At 38.5% G+C, this 19020-nt stretch overlaps 1 protein-coding gene across 1 annotated transcript in view; it reads right to left on the bottom strand.

Annotated features, from left to right (window-relative positions):
* GABRA5 (gamma-aminobutyric acid type A receptor subunit alpha5) overlaps nucleotides 1-19020 on the bottom strand; it is an 86358-nt gene that overhangs the window by 28526 nt on the left and 38812 nt on the right. The window contains exon 5 of the mRNA XM_045795433.2: nucleotides 10438-10520. Within this exon, the coding sequence (XP_045651389.1) occupies nucleotides 10438-10520 (83 nt within the window). The remainder of the gene's footprint in view (nucleotides 1-10437; nucleotides 10521-19020) is intronic.

Below are 19020 nucleotides of genomic sequence, written 5' to 3'. Positions count from 1 at the left end.
TTTCTCCACATCCTCTCCAACAATTGTTGTTTCTTGCCTTGTCAATTTTTGCATTCTAACTGGCGTAACGTGGTATCTTAGTGTGGTTTTGATTTGAAATTCCCTAATGGCTAATGATTTTGAACATTATTTCATGTGTCTGTCAGCCATTTGTATATCTTCATTGGAAAAGTGTCTGTTCATATCTTCTGCCCATTTTATGATTTGTTTATTTGTTTCTCACGTATTGAGTTTGAGAAGTTCTTTGTAGATCTTGGATACCAGTCTTTTATATGTAGCAACATTTGCAAATATATTCTCCCATTCCGTGGGCTGCCTCTTAGTTTTTTTGACTGTTTCCTTGGCTGTGCAGAAGCTTTTTATCTTGATGAAGGCCCACAAGTTCATTTATTCTTTTGTTTCTCATGCCTTTGGGGATGTGTCATGAAAAAGGTTGCCATGGCCAATGTCGTAGAGGTCACTGCCTATGTTCTCCTCTAGGATTCTTATGGATTCCTGTCTCACATTGAGGTCTTTCATCCATTTGGAGTTTACCTTTGTGTATGGTGTGAGAGAGGGGTCAAGTTTCATTCTTTTGCATGTAGCTGTCCAATTTCCCCAGCACCATTTATTGAAGAGACTGTCTTTTTTCCACTGGATGTTTTTTCCTGCTTTATCAAAGATTAGTTGCCCGAAGAGCCTAGGGTCCATTTCTGGGTTCTCTCTTCTGTTCCATTGGTCTATGTGTCTGTTTTTGTGCCAGTACCATGCTGTCTTTGTGATCACAGCTTTGTAGTAAGTACAACTTGAAATCCGGCATTGTGATGCCCCCAGCATTGTTTTTCCTTTTCAACAGTTCCTTGGCGATTTGGGGCCTTTTCCAGTTCCATACAAATTTAAAGACTATTTGTTCCAGTTCTTTGAAAAATGTCATTGTTATTTTGAACGGGATAGCATTGAAAGTGTAGATTGCTCTGGGTAGCATGGACATTTTAACTATGTTAATTTTCTGATCCATGAGCATGGAATATTTTTCCATCTTTTTGTGTCTTCTTCCATGTCTTTCAAGAGTGATTTATAGTTTCTAGAATATAGGTCCTTTACGTCTCTGGTTAAGTTACCTCCAAGTAACGTATGGTTTTTGGTGCTATTGTAAATGGGATGGATTCCCTAATTTCTCTTTCCTTGGTCTCATTATTCGTGTATAGAAGTGCAACTGATTTCTGAGCATTGATTTTGTATCCCGCCACATTACTGAATTGCTCTATAACTTCTAGTAGTTTGGGAGTGGATTCTTCTGGGTTTTCCATATAGAGTATCATGTCATCTGCGAAGAGAGACAGTTTGACTTCTTCTTTGCTGATCTGGATACCTTTTATCCCTTTTTGTTGTCTGATTGCTGTTGCAAGGACTTCTAGTACTATAATGAATAATAGTGGCGAGAGTGGGCATCCTTGTCGTGTTCCTGATCTTAAGAGAAAGGCTTCCAGCTTTTCCCCATTGAGAATATTTGCTGTAAGCTTTTCATAGATGGTTTTTATGAGATTGAGGAATGTACCCTCTATCCCTACACTCTGAAGGGTTTTAATCAGGAAAGGATGCTGTATTTTGTCAAATGCTTTTTCTGCATCAATTGAGAGGATCATATGGTTCCTGAGGCTTTTCTTGTTGATATGATATATCATGCTGATCGATTTGCGAATGTTGAACCACGCTTGCATCCCAGGGATGACTCCCACTTTGTCATGATGGATAATCCTTTTAATGTACTGTTGGATTCTATTAGCCAGGATCTTGCTGAGGATTTTGGCGTTCATATTCATTAGGGAAATCGGTCTGTAATTCTCCTTTTTGATGGGGTCTTTGCCTGGTTTGGGGATCAAGGTAATATTGGCCTCACAGAATGAGTTTCGTAGCTTTCCTTATGTTTCTATTTTTTGAAATAGCTTTAGGAGAATTGGTATTATTTCTTCTTTGAATGTTTGGTAGAATTTCCCAGGAAAACCATCCGGGCCTGGAGTTTTGCTTTTTGGAAGGTTATCACTGACTCAATCTCTTCATAATTAATTGGCCTGTTTAAGAAATCAATTTCTTCCTGTTTCAGTCTTGGTAGTTTATAGGTTTCCAGGAAGGCCTCCATCTCTTCCAGATTGCTTAATTTATTGGCATATAGCTGTTGATAAATGTTTCTAATAATCCTTCCAATTTCATTGGTGTTGGTTGTGACCTCTCCATTTTCATTCATAATTTTATTAATTTGGGTCCTTTCTCTATTCTTTTGGATAAGTCTCGCCAGTGGTCTGTCAATTTTATTGCTTCTGTCAAAGAACCAGCTTCTAGTTCTGTTGATCTGCTCTACTGTACTCCTGGTTTCTAATTCATTGATTTCTGCTCTAATCTTGGTCAGCTGCATCCTCATGCGTGGATTAAGCCTGTCCCTCTGTTGCTGCTCCAGCTTCTTGAGGTGAGAATATAAAAACTGCATTTTAGATTTTTCTATTCTTTTGAGTGAGGCTTGGATGGTTATGTATTTCCCCCTTAGGACTGCCTTTGCAGTATCCCATAGGTTTTGGACCATTGTGTTTTCATTCTCGTTGGTCTCCATAAATTGTTTAAATTGATTTTTGATTTCCTGGTTTACTGAGTCATTCCTGAGCAGGATGGTTCTTAGTCTCCAAGTGTTTGAGTTTCTTCCAAATTTTTCCTTGTGGTTGAATTCCAATTTCAAAGTGTTGTGGTTTGAGAATATGCAGGGAATAATTTCAGTCTTTTGGTATCGGTTGAGACCTGTTTTGTGTCCCAGAACATGGTCTATTATTGAGAATGTTCCATGGGCATTAGAATAGAATGAGTATTCTTTGGTTCTGGGGTGTAGTGTTCTATATATATCTATGAGGTCCAACTCATCGAGTATGGCATTCAAAGCTCTTTTTCTTTGCAGATTTCTTGCTTAGGTGATCTGTCTATTGCTGATAGTGGAGTGTTGAGGTCTCCTACTATTAGTGTATTTTTATCTATATGTCTCTTTATTGTGGTTAAGAGTTGGCTTGTGTATCTTGCTGCTCCCCTGTTGGGGGCATAGATATTTATAATTGTCATATCCACTTGTTGGATACATCCTTTAAGAATAATGTAGTGCCCTTCTGTGTCACTAAGTATAGTCTTTAGGTTAAAATCCAATCTGTCTGCTATGAGAATTGCTACCCCAGCTTTCTTTTGAGGTCCATTGGTGTGAAAGATGGTATTCCATCCCTTTACTTTCAGTCTGAATGTATCTCTAGGTTCAAAATGAGTCTCTTGTACACAGCAAATAGATGGGTCATGTCTTTTTATCCAATCTGCAACCCTGTGGCGTGTTATGGGAGCATTTAGGCCATTTACATTGAGACTGAATATTGAGAGATATGATTTTAATGATGCCATGTTGCCTGTAAAGTCTTTGTTTCTATAGATTGTGACTTTCTGTTCTGTATCACTCTTGGGGCCTTTTTACTTTTATAGAACCCCCCCCCCCTTAATATCTCCTGTAGGGCTGGTTTCGTGGTTATGAAATTGGTCAATGATTGGTGATTCTGGAAGGTCTTTATTTCTCCATCAATTCTGAATGACAGCCTTGCTGGATAAAGGATTCTTGGCTGCATGTTTTTCTCCTAAAGAGCTTTAAATATGCCGTCCCCCCCCCCACCAGCCCTTTCTCTCATTCCAGGTCTGTGTAGACAGGTCTGACATAATTCTGATACCTTTGCCTTGGTACATGAGAAATTTCTTTGCCCTGGCCGCTTTCAATACTGTATCCTTGGATCTAATTTTGTGAATTACACTATGACATGACGTGGCGTAGGTTCATCGTGGTTGAGCTTGGGAGGGGTCTTCTCTCCCTCTTGGACACGAATGCTTGTTTCCTTTGCTAGATTAGGGAAGTTTTCAGCTACAATTTGTTCAAATATCTCTTCTAGACCTCTGTTTTTCTCCACCCCCTCGGGGATGCCGATGATTCTGACATTGGAACGTTTCATTGAGTCAGTAATCTCCCGTAACCTACATTCCTGAGTGTGGATTTTTTTGAGTCCAGATTCTATTTTAGCTTTTTCTTCTACTAACCCATCCTCCAATTTGCTGATACGTTCTTCTGCCTCATTTACCCTGGCCGTCAGAGCCTCTAGTTTTGACTGCATTTGGCTCATAGAATTTTTAATTTCTGCCAGATTCGCTCTCATTTCCGCTCTTAGAGATTCTATATTCTCAATATTTTTGTTAATACTTTTTTCAAGTCTACACGTCATCTTTACCGTTGTTACTCTGAATTCCATTTCTGATAATTTGGTTATATACATATCCATTAGTTCTGTGGCAGAGGCAACAGACTCATTGTCTTTTTTTTTGGGGGGGGGGGTTTCTCTTTCCCATCATTCTGATCAGGAGAGGTTGCGGGGTTGTCCAGAGCCCGAATTATTGACCAGGACCCAGGCCGTGCACCCTTGTTTTATAGGGATCTTAGGGATGTGGGCTACTTTTTTTTTTTTTTAAAGATTTTATTTATTTATGTGACAGAAAGACAGCCAGCGAGAAAGGGAACACAAGCGGGGGAGTGGGAGAGGAAGAACCAGGCTCCCAGTGGAGGAGCCCGATGCGGCACTTGATTCTGGAATGCCGGGATCACGCCCTGAGCCCAAGGCAGACGCTTAAGGACTGCGCCACCCAGGTGCCCCAGGATGTGGGCTGCTTGATTTTTCAGCCTGCCTTCTGGGGGAGGGGCCTGCCACGCCGATACTCAGGGAACCCTGTTTGGGTAGAGTCTCCATGTCCCCTGCGAGGGGGGATGGGGATGGGCACACTGTGAGCTGGTATTTCCAGGCTTTTGTTCTCTGGCGGCTTTCCCTGGTGGTCTGCTGTGCCTCTTCTGAGAGTCAGAGCAGCAGTGGCCGAATCTCAGCCTCTTTCTCAGAACAGAGGGATTGCGGCCCGTTCTCCACTGATATTCTGGCCACTTTAACTCTGTTACTGTTGGTGCTGCTCAACCCTGCAGCGTCCCGGGATGTGCACCCCGCACCCGGCGTCCCAGCCCTCACTTCCAGGGCCGGCGCGTCTCTGTCCTTTGTGTTTCTAATGCCGCCAGCCACCAGCCGCCCCCACGCGCTCCCAGAGCTCCCGGTCTCAGTCTGGATCCAGTGAGTGTATGGGAGCTCCGTTTCAGTCTGGTGGTGCGTCTTCCCCAGCTCACGGTCTCAGTCTGTTCTCTCGCGGGTGCCGTCTGTGAGTCAGCCCACTCCCCCGTGCAGGTGGCTACCGCTTCCCGGCGCCTGAATGCGGCGGCTCCCTCCCCTTCCGTTTATCTTCCGATATCTGTGCGTGGTTTCACGGCTCCCTGCTTCGTACCTCAATACTCAGCGCTGGAGATGTTCATTTGTAGAGATCCAGATGTATCTTCCTGCGTCTCAGGCTGATTCCGTGGTTGTTCAGGCTGGTCTGGTACCTATCCAGCTCATCTCGGGGGACCGGCTGAAAAAGGGGTCCCCTACTCCTCCGCCATCTTAACTCCTCCCAAAATAACTTAGTTTTAAAGAAGAAACCTTGGAACACTTAATATAAAAGAACACAGTAGGTAAAAATATAGGTAAATATAGTAGAATATCCTTCTTGTCTTGAGTTTCTAAAACTAAGTTTGATGGTTCAAATAAAAACTACAACACTTTCTAATATGGTTCTAGGTGTACAAAAAGAACACCTTTAGGCAACGGTATTGTAATTATGGGAAGATAAGCAAATATAAAGGGAGGTAAGGATTTTATTTTTCAGTTGATCTGGTAAAATGAAGACACCAGTAAACTGTGATAAGTTATGTATACAGTTGACCCTTAAACAACATCGGTATGAACATGTAGGTCCACTAATACATGGATTTTTTTAAATAAGTATAGTACAATACTTAAATGTATTTTCTCTTCCTTATGATTTTCTTAATAAAACATTCCCCCCCCGCTTACTTAATTTTAAGAATACAGTATATAATACCTCTAACATACAAAATATGTGTAAATTGACTGTTTGGGTTATTGGTAAGGCTTCCAGTGAACAGCAGGTTATTAGTAATTAAGTCTTGGGGAGTCAAAAGTTATACATGGATTTTCAACTGTGTGGGAAGTTGGTGCCTCTGTGATACTGTTCAAGGGTCAACTGTATGTAAACAATGGTAGCAACAACCAAAAAACTATCCACAAATATACACAGTTCCCAACTTAAGATGGTTTGACTTATGACTTTTCATCCTGGTGGTACAAAAACAATATGCACTTTGTAGCAACTGCACTTCAAATTTTGAATTGTGATCTTTTCCCAGCCTAGCAATATGTGGTTCTGGGCTGTGGCACTGAGCCATGACCCCCAATCAACCACATGATCACAAGGATTAACAACTGACACATTTATAACCATTCTGTGCCTATGCGACCATTCTGTTTTTCATTTTTGCATTATATTCAATAAATTACATAAGATATACAACATTTTATAATAAAATAGGCTTTGTGTTAGATGATTTAGTCCAACTGTCAGCTAATATAAGTGTTCTGAGGACATTTAAGGTAAGCTAGATTGAGGTATGGTGTTCTATAGATTAGGTATAATAAATGCATTTTCAAATTACAATATTTTTAACTTACAATGAGTTTATCAAGATGTAATCCCATCATAAGTTGAGAAAAAACTGTATAGAAAAAATACTATAAGTAAATAAAAATTTAATAATAATACAATAATTAATCATAATAATTGTCCAGCTAACAGGGAGGCAGAAAAAAGAGAATAGAGAAATGAGAAAAATAGAGAACAAAACTAAAAATAAATAAACAAAATGGCAGACTTAAGCACTAATGTATCAATAGATACATTGTACGTAAATGATGAAAATATACCAAGTAAAAGACACAGACTGACAAAGTTAATTAAAAAATCTGACCTAGCTATACGCCATCAATAAGAAACTTATTTTCCCATAATGACATGTAAGTGTTCAGAGAAAAATAAGAAAAAAATAAGTAACATTCAAACATTATTCAAAAAAAAAGCAAGAGTGGCTATGTGGATATCAGGCTGACTTCAAAACAAAGAAAATTACCACAGACAGAGAGGGATATTATACAAATACACGAAGAAGACCTAACAATCCCAAATGTGTATTCACCAAATAAAAGCTGAAAAATATGTGAAGCAAAAACTGATTGAACTGAAAGTGGAAATATACAAATGCACAATTATACTTGGAGATTTCAATACCTCTTTCTCAAGAACTGATGTGAAACAACTAGACAGGAAATAGGAAGTCCTAACTAATGCAATAAGACAAGAAAGGGAAATAAAAGTGTACAGATCAGAAAAAAAAGAAAGTTTTTTTTTTCTTGTTAATCTTTGTATCTTTTATTTCCTTGTCCTGTTTTATTGCACAGGTTAGAATTTCCAGCATTATGTTGAGTAAAAGTGGTGAAAGCAGACATCAATTCCTTATTCTCAGTCTTAGGAAACTATTCAGTCCTTTTTTTACATTAAGTGTAATATTAATATAGTTTTTCATTGTGGTTGTTTGTAGAAGTACTTTCTCAAATTCGGGAATTTCCCATCTATTAATAGTTTTCTGAGAATGCTTTTCCTGCATCAATTGATATTACTACGTTAGTTTTCTTTTTTTCCTTTTTTTAAATATTTTATTTTTTTAGAGAGACAGTGTATGTGAGCACAGTAGGGGCAGAGAGAGAGGAGAGAGAGAGAACCCCAAGCAGGCTCCACACCCAGTCAGAGCCTGACACGAGGCTTAATCTCACAACCCTGAGATCATGACCTGAGCTGAAACAAAAAGTAAGATGCTTAATCGACTGAGCCACCGAGGTGCCCCTATTATGTTAATTTTCTTGTTTAGAATGTTAAAATAGTGGATTATAACTCAGTCTTGCATCTCTGGAATAAACTGCTTGGTCTTGGTCATTGTGTATTATTCATTTTATTGTTGAATCCAATGTACTCATACCTTGTCAAGGATTTTTTTGTCTCTATACATGAGGGATGCTGATCCAAAGTTTTGTCATTTTTGCAATATCTTTAGTTTTGGTGCCAAGGTAATCTGGCTTATATAGAGAAAAGTACAAAATACTAATGAAAGAAATCAAAGAAGATCTAAACAAATGGAGTTATTTCACGTTCATGAACAGGAGGCCTAAATTATGTCAAGATATCAGTTTTTCCCTACTTGATCTATAGATCCAATGCAGTAACAATTAAAATCCCAGCAAGTTATTTTGTGGATATTGACATATTGACTCTAAAGTTTATGTGGATGGGCAAAAGAATAGTCAGCACAATACTGAAGAAGAGCGAAGTCAGAGAACTGACACTACCCAACTTCAAGACTTAGTATAAAGTTATAATACTCAAGACATTGTAGTATTGGAAAAAGAATAGGCAAATAGATCAATGGAACAGATTAGAAAGATCAAAAATAGACCCACACAAACCAAGTCAACTGCTCTTTGACAAAGGCAATACAATGGACTAAAGATAGTCTTCTCAACAAATGGTGCTGAAACAACTAGACATCCACATGCAAATTAAAAAAAAGAGGGTCTAGACATAGACCTTAGATCGTCACAAAAATTAACTCAAAATAGATCACAGGCTTATGCATAAAATGCAAAACTATAAAGCTCCTAGGTGATAACACAGAAGGAAATCAAGATAACCTTAGTTTTTAGATACATCAGAGACATGATCCATTAAAGAAAGAATTAATAAGCTAGACTTCATTATAATTATAAATGTCTGCTATTGAATGACACTGTCAAGAAAATGAGATGATAAGCTGGAGACTTGGAGAAAATATTTGCAGAACACATATCTGATAGAGAGCTGATACACAAAATATACCAAGAACTCTTGAAACTAAACAATAAGAAAATGAACAACCAGATTAAAATGGGCAAAAGCCCTGAACAGACACCTCACCAAAACACCATAAACAGATGGCAAATAAACATATGAAAAGCTATTCAGTATCATATGTCATAAGGATATTATAAATTAAAATAAGTTACCATTACACACCTATTGGAATAGATAAAATCCCATATACTGATAACACCAAATACTGGTGAAGATGTGGAGCAACTCTTATTCTTTGCTAGTGGGAATGACAATTTGTCAACTTCTTACACAGCTAAACATATTCACACTATATGATCCAGCATTGGTGCTTCCTGATATTTAACCAAAGGAGTTGAAAATGTATGTCCACACAAAAACCTACACACAGATGGTTTTAGCAGCTTTCTTTATAATTGCCCACACTTGGAAGCAACCAAGTTGTCATTCAACAGGTGAATGGATAAATTATGGTACAACCAGACAATGGAATATTACTCAGCACTAAAAGGAAATAAGGCATGGAGAAACCATAAATACATATTACCAAGTAAAAGCAGCAATCTGACAAGGCTGCATACTATATGATTTCAACTGTATGACATTCTGGAAAAGGAACAACTATGGATACAGTCAAAAGATCAGTTTTTAGGGACTGAGGGAAGGGAGGGTGAATCAGTGGAGTAAAAGGATTCTAAGGAAACCGCTTTGTATGATAATATAATGGTGTATGTATGTCATTATACACTTATCAAAACCTACAGAATATACAACACAAGAGTGAACCCTAAGGTTCATCAATTATAAAAAATATAGTACCTTAATACAAATCTGATGCTCAATCTCAAAGAGCACATTTTTCTGCTTTTAAAAATGAAAACTTCACATAGCATGAGCACAAATGGATAGCATAAAGAAAGAATGGAATAGTTTGGTTCTAACCCTGCCTTCCAGCATCTCAGAAGTGAGGATGAGGTTGCAGGCATATGTCGGGACCAGTATCATCACTCCACTGTCTGGAATGGCTGGAATTCAAGACTTTCTACTAGATTCAGAGAGATATTCACCTAATGAATAATTATTTGTTCAAGCAACAAGTTTCCCAATATGTGTACAAGGTGAGTAGTAAGGGTGAATACGACAAGGTCATTGCTCTCATGAACACTCTAGAAGAAGTGAGTTAAGAGAGCAACGACTACAATGCAACAGAAAAGATACTAGCTGGGTACTGGAAAGTGGGTCTTGAAGTTTTGTCCCTTGGAGGAGGCAACCTGCAATCTGAGAAGTGAAAATAAGAAAGAACTGCCAGGTGAAGGTCTGGAAACACTTCTCCGGGATCATATTCTAGATGGCTTGTGCCTCCACTCACATTCTCTCATAGATAAGGAAACTAGTCTGTGAGGACAAAGGTATAAGCAATCCACAGCATTCCAGTCTCCACAAGCAGACTGCTATCCATATCATGCTTATTCACATATGGAACCTAAATTCTGAATGAATGTGGAAATAACTCTGAAAGTATATCCATGGTTCTTACTTGTGAAAATAACTTACAGCTGCCAAATTTCAGAGGGCAAGCATGGGCATCCATCGGGAAATCCTCAAGTTGCATTGGGCATTCTGCGGAGATGGTCAAGCTGAAAAGTAAGAGATGAAGACCTTTAAATGACTCTCCAATTCTGGCTATTTACTCAGCAGCCACCATGTTCCATAAAGCCATGTTAAGCACTTCACTCATTATTTTAATTACCATATTTCATGAAATTGTCTAAACTGTTTCACCAAATTATATAGATTTCCACTGATTTGGAAATAAGGCTTAAGTCACATCTACTCAGTTCTGTGGCTTGGTGTGTGTGTCTGTACATACATTACCACTTGTAAAGCAATTTTCAGATGCCTTTAAAAATGATTTATTCTTTGTTTCCCATCCCTTACTCAGAGTAATCTAAAAACTTCCTTTGACAAGGCTGAAAATGTATGTATTTTCTGAAATAGTTTATAAGCTCAAAAAATATAAATGTGTAATAAATGCTCAGTCCAAATTTTGACCGGAAGCTGGCTATAATTATTGTGTACTGGACTGATGACATGACACTGCAGAGTAGGTGAAATTGTGTTATGACTGCAATCTTCTGGTACAACCTAATTGTTTTTAATCCAAGTCTGGTCTTCCAGATAATAACACCACCATCTACTACCACTGTCACCAATGACTCAAACAGTAATGGACATAATATCCACCAGGTCTATGCCAGGCACTATGTCAAATGCTTAGCTGCATTAACACATCTAATCAGAACAGCACGATGAGATTTGCCACTATTAATACCCCAGCCAAGGCAGGAAAGTGATGCACAGATATTAAAGGATCAGGACAAGGATGCAGAGCTAGTAAGTCGTGGAGTCATGATTTGAACCCAGGCCCCTGACTGCTGTGGCTCCCTAATGGCACATCCTCCACATACCAAGTAGTAATGGGTTCTGCACGCCTCCAAAGTTGCCACACTGTCATGCTTTTATTTCTCTACAGCCTTTACTAATTAGGTAGCAAATCTAAATTTCATTAATGAGTTAATCTTCTGTTTCTTAAGTTTCTTATTCTACTATTTAAAATGAAATGAAATTATACAGAATGAAATCATAATATAAAACATTCACCTTTAAACAGATGTTATAATTACATTTTTAGACAAATAATAATTCGACATGATATTAGCACTATTGGTCCTTCCCTCTTATATTGAGTCTGGATCTTGGCTATGTGCCCAGGGTGAGAATAAAAATGTAAAAACATTCATTTTTGCCTTCACTACTTCCTTCTGTTAAAACAGAGTAAACTTTTGCTATTAAATTGGGCGCAGAGTAGTCAATGTATGTATTCTCTGAATGAATGACACAAAAATATGATTCAGTGCAAGAAAGGTCTGTGTCCGTCAAAGAGAAGAAATCCTCTGCTGCCTCTGGTTTGAGGGGCCATTCCCCCAAGGATGGAGTAATGCTTCAAAGGTGTGAGCGCACATAGACTAGAATATAGCACCTAAGTATCATACTCATTTAAAATGATATACTGTATATGTTCATCGAAGGATATGGGAACATACAGGAGACTTGTAAAGGAGAAAACTACAAATAGATATCATTTCACTTATCATTTCACCCGTAAATTTTGTCCAGAGTTTTTTGATATGTACATGTGTTTTCTTTTTGTTCTTGGTATACAAAATTCAGTCTTTCATATACCTAACCTTAAGAACAGGGTACTTTCCATGTGAAAATCTCTACATAATCATGACTTTGAAAGACAAACTATTTAATTCTAGGATACAGATGTGTGGGCTCTATGTATGTGCATATACATATAGTATATATATATAATATATACATATGTAATATAATGTGTACAATATTAAATCAATTATGTATAAAGATAAATAATAACGGATATATTATTATAAATATTTATATAAGATTAATTGTTCCATTTTCTATTATTAATAATGGATATATTATTTAAGATATTAAAGCAATTATTGTTAGAATTTTAGATTGTTTTACATGATAAATAATCTGCAGTGGACCTCTTGAAACATAAATTCTGTAAAAGGACTATTATTAGAGACTATGAAGTGGATAAGGTACTTACTTATTAGAATTAAGAAACTTATGACAAAAAATCACAGTCTGTGAAGAGAACATTTAGCCAACACAAAAGAAAATATTGTTAACTTTAGTTGTTTGTTAGCAAATTTAAGAAAATTTTAAAGTAAAGCAAATAGTGGGACAAAAAACTTAAAAGAATAAAAAATGTTTTAGAGAATAAATTCACAATGAGCTCAGAAAACCTGAAATTTTCTTCAGAAGCAAATTTTTAGTAGGAAGATAGGAAGTATATATAAAGCAGCAATGCCAGGTACAAAGCAACAAACGTGAGAATAAGCACACAAAATAACAGCGGTGTAGGAGCTTAAAGGAGAACAGTTTTGATTAGGAGATTCTGTGCTGGTCTACAGCCTCTGTTCAAACAGTGTATGGATGCAGGTGTAAGGAAGACCCTGGGCTCAGTCAGTGGGAGCAGTGTGAGGTAGGGCGTAAGCGGGGATGCTTCAGGTGATCCTGACTGTCTTAGTCCAGCGACAGGTACTACACACTTGAACCAGCAGACCCAGCACTGCAGTTTTCAAGCTGCCCTCCCAAAGTGCTGACAACTTTATGGGCCCCACTCCCATCATGAGGGTGACGTGGAGATGGTCTCTCCATGGAGGAATTTTCTCTCTAGACACAGCCATGTCTGCCAGCTCATATAACTGAGCTTCTGACCCCAGAAAACACTCTACTGCTCACTGGGTCCGGAGGCTGACTTGAAGCCAGATGTGCTGGTTAAGTCCTTGGCAGTGTTGTGAATCATGGTTAATTCCTCTTCTCTCTGTGCTCCATGTGGTACTTTGCTTCCATCTCCGTGGCCACTGGAGGAGGCACCACCACCTGACATTTCTATTGTTTGCCCCTACTTGTCAGAGAACATCCCCTCAAGGAGACTGGACCTCCCATCTTGGGCACACTGCTCACTCCTGGCTTTTCCCCCTTTTTCTCATGCCCTCCTTCTTTCTTGGCCAACACCATGTATTTATAAGAGGGATGAGAAGTCTTCCTTTCTGTCATGGTGGTCTTTCTTACCTGCTCAGTTCATCTCATGTCCTGCTTTATTATGGCTGTTTGGCCCTGAAAACTGGTTACCTTTTGAAAGCTACTGCACTGACATTTAAAGATGGTAAGGATTATACACTAAGGAGTCTGCTTTCAGCATATAGCTGCAGGAACAGAGGGTTTAGTGATGGTGGGAAGAGACTGGTGGACAGAATTTAGCTGGATCTAAAAAGAAGAATATGTTTAAAGAAGAAATAATCCCAGTAAAAACATAAAAAAATAGTAATTCTGCAATTACCATCTCAATAAGTGCTATCATTAAAGCCTCATGGATTGTTCCCCCATTTTAACAGACCTCCTTAGAAGTAGAATTCCAAACCCAAACACTGGAAAAATATACATCTATGATGGTAACTTTCTTCTAAAGGATGGATGTATTATTCAGCTAACTCCCCTAAAAGCAAATGGTTTCAGTCTCAGTAGGGGAACAACATTTAAATTTTTGATCTCTTTGAACATTTCAAAAATGGCAATGCTTTTATAATACTCAAAAAATATCTCTAGATAAGAGGAAACCTTCCACTGATGGGTTCCCTGAAATGTAGAATGCCTTGATATATAACCAACCTCCTTCATACAGAAATGAGATCAAAGCACTCTAAGGAATAATAGATTGTCATAGCTCAAAGGAGCCAGCCAGGCCACCTACTAGAAACTTTCACTTTTCAGATGAAGGAAATGAAATCTAAAAGGTTAAGAAATGTCCCTTATGGAAAAACTTCTCTGAATTACTGGTAGATCCAAGAATCCAGCATTTTCCTCCCCCAGAGGTCAATTTTCTATTTTTCTTCCCATTTCTGTTAAGACATTCAAGCATTACTTACTGAAACACATGTCCCAATTTTCAACAACATTTTATTTTTGGGGTCAGGAAAGGGCATTTTGTGAGATAAACTACTTCCTTCAACTTGGATTTATATCATACTAATCAAGGGTTTAGGGTACTAAACTCATTATAGAGGTCTCCGCTTGACCAGGGGGTAGCTCACAGTGGAGATCACTTTAAGATGGTTAAAACAGCCAAATTCTAGGGTCGCTTTGCTATTAACTAACTATAAACTAACTAACTAACTAACTAACTAACTAACTAACAGTTTGTAAAACTGCCTAACTTCTCTGCTCCAATTTCCCCTCTGAAGAAGAAAGATAATAACAGTTGCTTTTATTTTCTGGGGCGAAAAAAGTTGATAAGTGTGCAAAGGGGGTTAGTCTCCAGATGTCTACCTAATAATCTCTTCCGATTTGAGTCTTCTTCACTTACATGAAAATACTGCATCGGTGCAGCAGAAGGTATGGTGGTGGCACATAGAAAAATGGTCCTACAGAGATGCCCATCTCCTAACTCCCCACACTCCCAACCTATAGATATGTTACTTTAAGTGGCAAAGGAAGTTTACAGATGTGATTAAATTAGGGCCTTTGGGATAGGGGAGATTATCCTGGTTTATACAGATGGGCCCAGTGTAATCGTAATCACAAGGGTTCTTATGAGAGAGAGGCAGGAGTATCAGGGTCAGAAAAGGAGATGTGATGACAGAAGCAGAGATCAGGGCAGTGTGGCCATGAACTCAAGAATGTGGGTAGCTTCTAGAAGGTGGAAGAGGCAGGGAACAGATTCTTTCCTAGAGAATCCAGAAAGAATTCTGGGTGTTATATGCAACTAATACGATGATGAAATCGGATACTTAGATGAGGTTTCCAAGCAGAGTGTTGAGGTTGTGGCCTGTTTTCTTCCTACTGCTTATAGTAAAATGTGAGAAGAAAAAGATAGGATGAGGGACCAGGACTTCATCTGGGAAATTCTGTCTTTTCAGGTTGCAGAAGATGCTGTAATTAGGAGATTAACTGTCAGGAAAGAATGCTCTTAAAATAAAGACAAGGGTGTGGTTGGACAAACTTTTGCTAACTCCTCAAAAGTATCAAAGGGTCAAAGTATTCAGTTACACATTAGACTCTCTGAGATTAGGTATGTGACTCATGGCACCCCTCAACCGTGTAAGCAAAAGCCAGGAATAAAGATTAGATTATCCATGAAAGATTTAAGTAGGAGCTTCTTGTCTAGTGGTGTGAATTGTTGAGACACACACAGGAGACCTACAAAATTTTTGAGAATTTTATACCAGCAGAAACAATGCCAATTTGGACTGAAAAGGACAGAGAGAGGGAATAGTGCTTCATTTTCTCCTGAAATTTTCTCACCTTTCAAATGGAAATATCTGTAACTGTTATCATATGCCTGTCCAACCATTTGATTTGGGGAGAAGACACTTGTTTCTTGAGTTCCACAAATTCACAGATGGGAAGGAATTGTGCCTCAGGGTAGATCATACCCCGATCATCTTGCATAGCTGATTTAGATAATGATATTTGGAACTTTTGAGCTGCTGAGATTTAGCTGAGATTATGGACTTTAATTCAATGCTGTAATGAGTTGCGACATTTGGAGATATTGGGATGGGGTTAATACATTTTGCATGTGGGAAAGACATGAGTTTTGGGGAGGACCAGAAGACAGATTGTGGTAGGCAAAATAATAACTTCCAAAGATGGTCATGTCCTAATCCTTTCTACCTACCACAGTAAAAGGAACTTTTCAGATTAGGACAGGATTAAGGCTCTTGAGATGGGAAGATTATTCCAGGTTATCTGGCTGAGCCCAATGTAATCATAAGGCTACTTAAAAGAAGAAAAACAGAAGTGTCAGAGTCAGAGAAAAAGAGATGTGATGATGGAAGGAGTGATGGCAGGGCCATGAGCCAAGGAATGCACGCATCCTCCAGAAGCTGGAAAAGGCAAGATTCCCTAGAGAATCTGAAAGAGACACAATCTTGCCAAAAGCTTCACACTCCTAGTGTCCAGAGCAGTGAATAATAAATGTATGTTGTCTGAAGTCACTAAATTCGTGGTAAGTTGTTACAGCAGCAATAGAAAAGTAATACAGTAGTTTCCCTTAAAAAAATAGTATTAGAAGTCAAATGGTCAGTTGTTAGTGTGCTGAATAGCAGCCCCATGTATATGTTGAAATCATTTCCCAAAGTTAAGAAAGAAATTTGGTAATATTAGCCAATTTATAAACAGCTCACACAGTGTTAGCCACAATGAAAATTCAGACCTTGCTAATGAAATAGCATCTCGAGCCAAGTGTCCTGCCTTGGTCAGTTTGTGAGCCATACACCATGCCTCAGCTAGATTCACTCGTGGAAACAATCTCTCTGTAAAGATGCTACAGTGGCTCTCAGCCAATATATGAAATTTGTTTGGGAACTCTAAGAATTAAACATTAACATAGCATCTAATGATTGGTGTTATGGGAAAGAAAGGCGGCTTAATTTGGTCATGATAGGCTTCTAACCCTATGAGTCCTTGTACGGAACAGATGAATGCTTAATGCAGACAACTTTCTACTTACCACACCTGCTCCCATCTGAAAGGCTGCAGGGTTTCGAGACAGAGCAAAGCTGGCGCGGCTGACCTGCCATTCCCGTAGGCAGCATCGTTATTGTACTGTAGCCTCCCTGGGCTGCCTCTGGCTTATTCCCACCTGCATGGGCTCGTGAAGGGCTCCTCCAACCCTTCAGTAGGGATGCTGCTGGAGAGTTCTCCTTTCTCTGTAGCTAAATCGCATCCTCTTTGTTGATGGAACTGTAGATTCACACTGCATGTGAGGAGTAGCTTTTCTACTGTGAGGGGGTGTCTGGAAGCCCAGCTCTGAGGAGTATATGCCTCCTCTTCCTATATTTGACTCACCTCTAGATCGGCAAATGAAGAGAAGTTTATTCATGTATTCAATTACAGAGAACTGGCATTATTATTAATACAAATATGTAAATATATTATTATAAGTATAAATTATATACATTTAATAATTTACTAGTGCTAGGAATACGCTTAGCCATGCTTCTCCTTCAGAACTTTCCTTTTGATACCTTCCTGATGCTAAAACCCTGCCCCACTGGAGCTTTCTCCCTTGTATGCCTGCATTCAGGAAAAAAACTGCAAACTTTTTCATTAAATAAAAGAATGCAACAAAGCATTTGTCTTGTTATGAACAATCACTAACATGATACCATGCATACTACTGGTTAGTTAGGAATTACCAGTTCTTGGGAACCTGACTATAATTTATAACAATGTTTTGAGGAAAAATGTATTCTAAAACTCAGTCAACTATATAAAAACTGAACTTTTTGAATCTAAACATTGTCAAGTTGGGAACAGTGTATGTTGGAACCCAAAGGTTCCTGATGCCAGGCTCATCCATTCCCCTGCCTTTTTATTAGCTGTAATGTGTGTACTGGTCCCTGCAATTGTGTGTGGTCCAGACCAGAACTGCAAGCCTTGCTACTTTCAGCACCTGGCCATTGTGCTTGTTCTGGTTAGCCAACCTCCTAAGGGATCTTCCCCATAGCACTAACCCTGGCCCTACCCAAATCACAGGCAGGGGTTTTGCCTGTGATCATGAAGAGATGAGATACCAAGTTCATCAGGAGTTAGTGAGGTATGGGAATGGGGAGTAGTCAACGGAGATCTAAAAGAATAAAGTGTGCAGTGACCTACTTAAAATGTAATCGAATTTAAATTCAGTGAAGGGCAACCTTGTAAAAAGCAGAAATTAGGAAACTATCTGAAAGTTCAAATAAGTGTATGCTAAAATGATGAATGTTCTGATTTATACAATTCTAGAGTTCCACGCTTTAAAAAAAAATGTGTTTTAACATAATGAATGTCTTCTTTTTAGCAATGGAGCCAAATTCTACAACTTACTTCAAGCTTGAATTACAGATTTCAACAGTTAGTTGAAAGCTAATTAATTCATTTTGTACTCTTATTGTAATAAGAATGTACATGAGATCAACCACTGGAATTATGCCAGGCTAAAAATTCTCTCTGAACTTTGTATTCCTCTCAGCTATTGGAAAGATGTCAGCAATTCTCATTTATTTTGAGAAAATTAGTGTATGTGTGATAATTCTTCCCAAAGTTAGCATACTTCTTATCAAAAGGGAACATAAACTTTATTGATCTATTGTGATTACCATGGCTGTATCTATTCTTAATACTTACGTTTCTCAGGAAGGTATTATAATGATTTACCTGAGAGTGGAAATATTTTGTTTAAATTTTTATATGTATTCCCATGCCCAGCAATAATTCTTATTAGATCAAATGTACGAAAATAAAGACACGCCTGAACAATTAAAAAAAAATGCTGCAAAAAAGGAACAGCACAAATATGCGAAGATGTTCCTTTCTCAAAATGAAATTCAAGTATGTCTTGGGGCGCCTGGGTGGCACAGCGGTTAAGTGTCTGCCTTCAGCTCAGGGTGTGAACCTGGCGTTATGGGATCGAGCCCCACATCAGGCTCCTCCACTATGAGTCTGCTTCTTCCTCTCCCACTCCCCCTGCTTGTGTTCCCTCTCTCGCTGGCT

The sequence above is a fragment of the Ursus americanus genome, chromosome 28 (assembly GCF_024610735.1).
Source record: "Ursus americanus isolate L20-20 chromosome 28, mUrsAme1.1.p, whole genome shotgun sequence".
Lineage (NCBI taxonomy): Eukaryota > Metazoa > Chordata > Mammalia > Carnivora > Ursidae > Ursus > Ursus americanus.
Note: the sequence above shows the minus strand (reverse complement) of the source record. Positions and strands in the feature narration are given on the sequence as shown.